We start from the raw sequence: 8,529 nt of genomic DNA, 5'->3' as shown, positions 1-8,529 counted from the left end.
TTCCCTTCGGGGTCTTGTTTTGGACTTTGCGCACAACATCACTCAAGTTCGCGTTCAACGCGACGGCCCAACACAAACAGGCAGTGAAAAACTGCACAATCGAGCCCATTCATTTGGTGTGTGTGATAACCTGTGGACCGTCAACTCAAAAAACACGCGAGTTGTTGTTTTGTGCTTCCTTTTAATAAAAGTTATATTTGTCTACAGTGACACCAAGTGGCTGGATACAGAAACGACTTCTTCCCTCAATAATCCGCAGTATTAACACACTGCTATATCAAGACAGGCTACTCGTTCCAAAATATATGACCATAAGTATGTGGACACCTTAACAACACACTCTCCACATTCACTGGAAGACTTTCTATAAAATAAATGGACTGTGGAAGAAGATATTTGTTCCCAAGTTAGATATTTCTGCTGGGTCACCCTTACCTTCATATGTACAGGGGCTTTGATGTGATTTAGGGTTTTTCACAGAACTTTTTGAAGGTTGTTTTGTGCACCAAAGCACAATTATGATGAAGGAAGAGCTCCACCCAAACTGTCTAAACTCTTACCGAAGCTTAGGTAGACAAATATCCCAATGACAAAAAGACAAAGAGGAACATAGATCAAGGGTATGGATGTATCCAGATACATATATTCTGCCATATAATGTAAAAACACATGCTCCTTTTTCATACGGGTGCTGCAGTGCTGGAAGTATTGGCGTCTGCACAGTAGAACATCTCCACGCCGTGTGAACAGTCATTAGGGTAGAGTATAGTCATGGTCAAACCGGTGACCATGACAAAGAAACCTATTAAAATCAGCACGCAGGGTATCAGGTTTCCCCCCTGGAACCAGCGGCCAGAGGAGAGTTTGAGGTAGCACACTGACGGGATGATGAAGATCAGAGGCGTGGCGCTCAGAGCACCCTGGATGGGAGAAGGCAAAGCAAACACTGAATTAGCATGCCTAATTGAATGCATGTGTATTAGTGTACAGAAGTGGACTTACATTCAGCTCCAAGACAACTCCCAAGCAGTCGTAGGCCAAAGACATGGCAGTGCAGAGTGCAACTATGAGCAAAGTTACGGCCACGTGTTCGGCTTTGGAAAGCTCCCGACTGCAAATGACGTTGGATACCACCTGAGAAAAGACACGAGAATAAGAAAACCAACTAACCAAACTCCTTTCACTCATATTTAGACATTTAACTTTTCAATTTTGCTCATCAAAAAGCATTCCATTTACCTCTCGTGTAACGAAACACTCCAGTGGAAACGTGGTTATTATGCTGAGGCCAAAACAGAAGCGACCAAATGTTGCCAGGTTATCATCTCTGCAGTAGTTCTCAAATATGTCTCCTAAAAAGTGGAACAGTATGGATGATTAAAACATTACTTCAACGCTGAAAATAGATAAAAGGAATACACAAGTTGCTACGATGCATCTCGAGGTACTGATACCTTGTGTGTAGCCAGTGAAGGTTGCATAGCCAGCCGCAGCAAATACAGCGCTGATTATCAGCGCTGAGCATACAGAGACGTGGGTGACCTGAGACCATTTAGCTACCGTGGGCTGCTCCAGGGAACCATAGATGAGAAAGCTGTTGTGGTGGCATATGAAGGCTGAAGAGACACAGAGATCAAATACTGTTACTGTTTCAGGTCTTAGTCAAATTCGTGACTGCAAGCTCCGTCTGTCTTAGTTCAGGCAAAACAGCACTGCAAGGCATGCACACAGTAGGAGCAATTACCGTCAAAGAGGATTGGAGAGGATAAAGGTCTCAGACAACGACAGATGTGTTGTGTTGTTATTTGCACACAATTTAGCAATACAAGACAGTATGCCAAACGAGTTTTCTTATTCCATGTCTTGACATCAAAGCTGTGGGCTTAGGTAGTGATCAATTTGATTGTAATAAATGAAAGGTGCATTAATGCATTTTTTGTCACAGGAGTGCAGAACAACTCCAAAACAAAGTGACAGACACATATTTAGTTGGCATATAAAACTCTTCTAGAGGCCCACTAAGCCAAGGAAAATATGTCTGGTAGTCAGTGGTGAAAGACACTTTTTTATATCCTGTTTGAACTGTGCCACACTTCATGTTTGTTAATTTAAAAGATAATGTTGCAAGCGAAGTCTTAAAACTGATAGTTTAAAGCGATAGGACCGTGAAAGTGGTCATGAAATTAATGCGTACATAACTTTATCAAGATGAGTTTTAATACTTTGTCCCTCACTCTGAGAGAATGAGGTGAAAGGTGGCGTCCGTTTTTATATTTGCAACATAATCACTCAAACTGACCAACACTTTATGTCTAATTCATTGCACAATTCAAACAGGATCAAAAAATGTAGCCTCGCACCACTGACTGCCGCACGTATCTTTTCCAAAATAAGGTTCCACATGGCTTCGCCTCTCAATAGTAGTCACACGGCAACATAATCATCCTGTTGGAATCATGCGTCTGGCCTAATAATGAATTCAAGTCTAATGTTATCAAGCTTATTTTGCGTCTCAGTCCGGCTAGATGTTTGACTTTTACTACCATCATCTTGTCTGCGAGCCCTTTAGTACTAAACATGCAGTCGGTTCATCTGTGCTTGTTTCTTGAAAACAGCCACCTGAAGTCGTTAAAAGATGTTCGGCATCTCCATCACCAGCTCCGTGCAGCAGGCAAACTCACCAAAAGACATCACACCAACGGCCTGAATTGCATTCCACTTTGCAAATGCCCATGCATCCTGTGTGGGGGGGCTAGAGGGGGACAATCATATTCAGTCATCAAGAAACACAGAGCTGCATGTTTGTAAGACAAAATAGAACACCAACAGCATGAAGGTTAAAATCCCCTGTGGGTTTGGAAACTGCAGGATATTCATTCATACATTTGGGGTCCAAGGGTAGCTGCTTTGATGATTACAATGATGAGGATGATAAGTGTCAGCACCATTGACACGAAGGACACCTGGTAACACATGCGCATGTTTTATAGGCAGCTTTGAAATCACCAAATGAAAATGACGGCTGCATAATAACCGGTCCTACCTTGCCCAGTTTCTCTATGTTTTGGTAAAGCGAGAGAGGCAGCGTGAACAGGATGGTTGATAGCAAGATCACAAAGTGGCGCTCTGCAAGCAAGTGATCTGGACCAACTACAGACACAATACAAAACAGACGACAGCACATAAATGTTATTTAGAGTTGACACTGCAGGTGAAAAACTGTATCGCCATGCACAGGTCAGTTTCCAGATTGTGGTCTATTTTGCTTCCATGTCTTCCATGTCTTCTCGTGGAAGGAAAACATCCAAAATACACATTTAAATTATATTTTGCCACATCCTTTCTATTGGAAATATGTTCAATTGTGCGCTTTTGTTATTAAATGATACCTAATTTGTATATTCATATAAATAAATGAAAGTACTTACAGGAAACTTTCCAATTTTATTCCAATCTATGTTGTAAAATTTAAGATTTTATGCCTAACGTGGCCAAAATTGATGGAGCGATAAAAAAGAGATCTCCTCTGTAAGAACATTTTTAACCTCATATGGCAACAAAATGAGGCCCCAATTTTGAACTTGGTGTCACCCAGTATTTCGATTCTAGACATGTATTTCAGTGCATATCTAACCTTTGAAAGTTACTCTGCTCTCAGTGTCTTCCCATAATCTGAATATCATACGTACAGTGCATTTAGGAGTGAAACTGAATTGTTTCAGAAGAGGAACATACCTCCTGGTATTCTCTCAAACACTTTGGTCAGTGTGTCACCGGTTGTGATGTTGTAGCTGATCATAGCTGGTGGGGAGGAAAGTCGAATTAGATTATATTACTATTCAAATTAATTTGCAGGATAATTTCTACTAAAAGTCAGCTGTAAAAAGAAATGGAAAGATTACAATGATTACTTAAAGTATTAGATTGCAGACCACACAGAAAATTAGATAGAACTTACTAAAACAGCGTGATTAAGTACTCAAAGTTGGGTTACTTATGAACTTACCAATAAAAGGATACAAGAACTGCAGTGCAGATAAAATTAGAAACCCGGGCAAACCAAATGTGCTTTGCACCAGAGACTGATAACTGTTCGTCCCTGACAGGTTTCCTCCTTTAATTAGCAGGATGATAGAGTAGTCTACCATGAAACAGAATCATTTATTAGTTTCGATTGCTTGGATGTTATTGAATACATCAATTTATCACATTCTTCCTCCCCTATGCACCCACCTGTGATGAATCCAACAACTACCAAAAGAAGAAGGCCAAACGGGAGCCCCGCCTGGTTCAGTGCAAATGGTAAACCTGGTTTGATAAAAGCATACGGATGCGGCTGAACAATTTTCAAAAGAAACATCTCAGAGTCTGCAGAGTTCAAAAGTAGCAGAACTAAGACACGAAATAAAGGCAACTTCACGCTGAAAATAGAATGCAAGCTTGACAGTTCTGGCAAAGCAAAAACATTCAGTGTCTATATAACACCAAGAGCCAACACTTTGACGTTACATGTTTCAGTTTCACATTGACTGGACCTAAAATGCCTTTCAGATGTAATCTTGCACCGTGATAATCCCTAATATATCTAGAGGGGAGTGACAGAATCTGAATCTACATTGCTAAATAGCTAAGATTCATTCGCCTGCTTCTTTCTTCATGTGGACCTATAAGGATTTTTTTTTTTTTTTCTGCAGAGCTGAAGGAAACACAACGATAAATGGAGGAAATGTTTCTGCACATACCTTCTAATTCGAATAAAATTACAGAAAAGCTTTTAGAACAAATCACTGAAATTATTTAAGAGATAAATTATAACAATATAAATCTTGCACTACCTATGTTTACTAGGCAGACAATTTCCTTTCCACATTCCAAGGTGCAAATTGCTTTTAATCTGATGGTATGTCAGACAAAAGTCATGGAGCAAATTTGTAGAAAAATCCATTTTAACACTGATTATTTCTGACTGCTCATGCAAAACATGGGTCTTGGCTCTTTAGCAGTCATGTTGTAGAGTGATGCAGAATGAGTCTGGCAGTTTTTTTAAAGACCAAGGAGTTAAATGCAAGAAAGGTGGGGGCACCAGGCGCTAGTCATATGATACCGCCGCAGAGCTTGAACGGTATGAAAGCTTCTCCTTGTTGCACGCAAATATCAGCAGTCGAGACTGATTATTTCACGGAATAAACTCATAATTAAGTATGATAATGTGATGAAACGCATTCAACCGATTGCGTGCAATTGAGATCATTTACGTTTCAGACTCTTTAATGCATGCTGCCTGCATGGTGGGGGGTCAATATTTACCTATTATTCCCGATCCTATGATGGAATTAATAAAATTAAAAGATGCAGACATCATCGAACTTCTTGAGTCCCTGGCAGATTTCTGTGGTGGAATTAGTGTGGTCCCTTCTTCATTGTTTGGCTGGGGGAAAAAAAGAAAAATATCAGAAACAAAACTAAAAACAACATAAATTTGATCAGGTTATAAACTACACTGGCAGCATCACTTCACACCTACCTGCTGAGCCATTTTTTTAAAGCACCTGCTGATTCGATTCGCTTCCTGTTCGTCCCTTCTGTCTCTTCGGTGTTTAACTCTCACACATGTGTGACAGAATTAGGCAAAGTTTCTAATAACATCTGACACAGTTTCTCAACCGAAGCCTAAAAACAAAAAAAAGACTCAACAGCGCCCCGGTGCGGTCGGAGACCTTCATCACCTTCACTGAATCGTCTGTGTATTGCTGTCTATGGGAGTCCATCGGTGCTGTAATAAGTACCGACTTTCTGAAACGTATAGGCTGTAGATTTTGACACTGAGCCAGACGTATGTTAATTCAACTAACTTCTGAGCTATACAGTAAGTTGCACTTTGACACCTGATGCACGAAATCTATGAAAACATGCAAGGAAATGTGGAATTAACGGATTTATAAACGGATTATACGGTAAAGCTCACCCTCTAAAACCCCCCTTTGTTCTCCTTTGGAAAGTACACAAGAATAAGAAATGAGAAAATTACTACAGCATAAAAAAGAGAATAGTCTCTGTTTTCACAATGAAAGCCCTGAACACATTCAAGTTTCATCAGTTTAGGCCAAAGATACACAGGTTCATGTTTTTCAGGAGGAAACACAAAGATAGTATCAGAATAAAAAAAAAAATAAAGTTCTACTGATTATATTTGGTTCTGTGCTAGGCTAGTTGTCACAAAACTAAATAGGAGCATTGTATTATGTTATTTATTTATATATGGCATGAACACCAGTGCCAAATTTCTAGCATCACTTTTGTTTTGTATTCAAGATTTATTTTAAACCTAAAATAATGGTTCATCGCCGTTTGTTATTGATTTACAAAAAATAGTTCCTTATTCATGTTCAGTCGGCCACAACATTTAAACCACTCACTGGAGAAGTGAATAACATTGACCATCCTGTGACAATTCTGCAGGGAAACTTTTGGACCTGGCATTCATGTGGATGCTACTCAGACATGTATCACCCACCTAGACCAGACCAGGCACCCCCACCCCATAGTAATGACACTACTTGATGGCAGCAGCCATCCCTAGCAGGATGCAGCCTGACACAGGCACACACACAAAAACGGTTTAGGAACAACTCAAAAAAAACAACAACAACAAAAAAAAACATGAAAAACAGCACAAGGTGTTGACCTGGCCTCCAAATTCACTACATCTCAAACCGATCAAGTATCTGTGGGATGATCCACAGATGCCCCTCCCCTAAACCTATAGGACCCAAAGGCCCCCACTAACAACACCTTCTTCTAAATTATCATAGACTGATTTATTATGTATTTTATTTTATTCCTGTATATTATTAATATATTAAATATATATTGTATGCATACAACTCTTATAAACCCATGGAAGACATTTAATTGGGCTCTATTTCTGCTCTGGAAACCTTTGGACCAATTTCTAAATTTCTCTCTTAGTGCAGTCTGCATCCGCCAGGGGGCACTAGACTTCAGTGTGTAAGGTCTGGCTCACGGTCCAGCCATTAACCCAACTTTACCGAAGGAATCATACGTAAAACGTTAGAAGCCTTCACAGATATGCTTGATACTTTAATTTGCTTATGTTGCAGTTTGATTTGTTATTTAGGTTTCTTTGTGCAATTAGGGTAGCTGGTGTTGTATTTGAGCGCTTGACCAGACGTTTAGGATTTTACAAACTCAGTTCCACCACTGCGTCTCTCCCATTACACACAAACGCACTCCCTACACACGCAGAAGAGGTTCACTTTGCAAACTTTAGTTTCCGATAAACGCCATTGCAACATCTTGTTCCCGACAATTACGCACGGCAGTATTCACCACAGTATTATCTGAATATCCATTGTGGCACCTCTGCCCTCACTTGGTACCCAGGAACATCCGGAAGAATAGCATTACAAGAAGGAGTGGACAGAGTCTCTCTCTCTCTCTCTCTCTCTCTCTCTCTCTCTCTCTCTCTCGCTCCCTCTCTCACTCTCTGTGTCTGTCTCTCTCTCACTCTTTCTCTCGGGGGTTTGCTGTTGAAGCCATGGGAATAACCAGTCCGGAGCTAAGATCATCCTAAAAGATCGCAATCGGACTGACTTTATTTTTGTTTGAAACAACATTTCATACACTCTTCAAGGTCTCGCACGACATTTTTCCCCTGTGGTGTTCACCTGTCGAGGATGGAAAACTGACGGTGAGTTGTGTGCTGTGCACTTTTGTTGTGGAATTGACTGAAAAGTTCATTTACTGATGTAAATGACTTGTTGAGGGACCTGTTTATTTCATTTATTAGTAGCTTATCTATCTATCTATCTATCTATCTATCTTGGTGGTTTACATTTCATTAACATAATGTCCTTTTATATTGTTAAGAACCGTTTCTGAGGTGTTTCTACCTTGGCACTATGATGCAGTCTTTGCATATCACATATTATTAAATATCACTCTTTATGACACTAATAGTGGTGAGATGCCGGTATGGAAAAAACATGATTGATCTCTTGTAGTTGATTTGGACAAAGAGTAGAGTGCAATTTGTGGTCCACAATATATTACAGAAGTTAATGGACATGGCAGCAATTATTAGCCCACACTCCATCTTAAATGACTTCCTGCTTGCCCCACTGTCAACATCATTATTAGATTGCTGTCAATTAGATTGTCCTGTTTGCGTTGTACTCAGCCTGTGTGCGGGCAGTGTAGCCTGGCTGATTGTACATTAAAAAAAAAAAAAAGAAAAAAAAAGGAAGATTTTATTCCAGACAACTGGCCGCTTGTCATCAGCTAGTTTGCCAACGCCCTGAATTGACAGGACCGAATCCTGATTGTGTAGCCTGTGAGAGGCATCAGCAAGCATTACTTGTGAGCACTTAAGAGCTGTGAGTGTGTTGGTCCCTCAGGAGCCCACAGATGCTGAACTGTTATCACTCTCTGTATGTTTGAGATGAATGGGCCTGTTATTACTTATGAAAGTCATACTTCAAATCACTCGAATCCCTATCATTACAGTTC

General features: G+C 40.2%; 1 protein-coding gene across 1 annotated transcript; it reads right to left on the bottom strand.

Moving 5' to 3' along the window:
- Nucleotides 1-169: 169 nt before the first annotated feature.
- slc38a11 (solute carrier family 38 member 11) lies at nt 170-5,877 on the bottom strand. Its single transcript, XM_084544103.1, has 11 exons — nt 5,308-5,877; nt 4,234-4,308; nt 4,007-4,141; nt 3,736-3,801; nt 3,044-3,150; nt 2,884-2,963; nt 2,682-2,752; nt 1,455-1,616; nt 1,240-1,352; nt 1,003-1,134; nt 170-920 (listed from the first exon to the last, which is right to left on the bottom strand). The coding sequence occupies exons 1-11, from the start codon at nt 5,360-5,362 to the stop codon at nt 681-683; spliced, it is 1,236 nt and encodes a 411-aa protein (XP_084400229.1). The 5' UTR covers nt 5,363-5,877; the 3' UTR covers nt 170-680.
- Between the last annotated feature and the right edge of the window lie 2,652 nt (nt 5,878-8,529).

This window comes from Chelon labrosus, assembly GCF_963514085.1.
Source record: "Chelon labrosus genome assembly, chromosome: 5".
In the NCBI taxonomy this organism is placed as follows: Eukaryota; Metazoa; Chordata; class Actinopteri; order Mugiliformes; family Mugilidae; genus Chelon; species Chelon labrosus.
Note: the sequence above shows the minus strand (reverse complement) of the source record. Positions and strands in the feature narration are given on the sequence as shown.

Excerpts from the sequence above, each read along its gene's own strand:
- slc38a11 (XM_084544103.1), bottom strand. The coding sequence starts at position 5,362 with ATGATGTCTGCATCTTTTAATTTTATTAATTCCATCATAGGATCGGGA. Across the intron at positions 2,753-2,883 it reads GCTACCCTTGGACCCCAAAT|CCCCCCCACACAGGATGCAT; the intron begins GTATGAATGAAT and ends GTCCCCCTCTAG. Across the intron at positions 921-1,002 it reads GAGTTGTCTTGGAGCTGAAT|GGTGCTCTGAGCGCCACGCC; the intron begins GTAAGTCCACTT and ends TCTCCCATCCAG.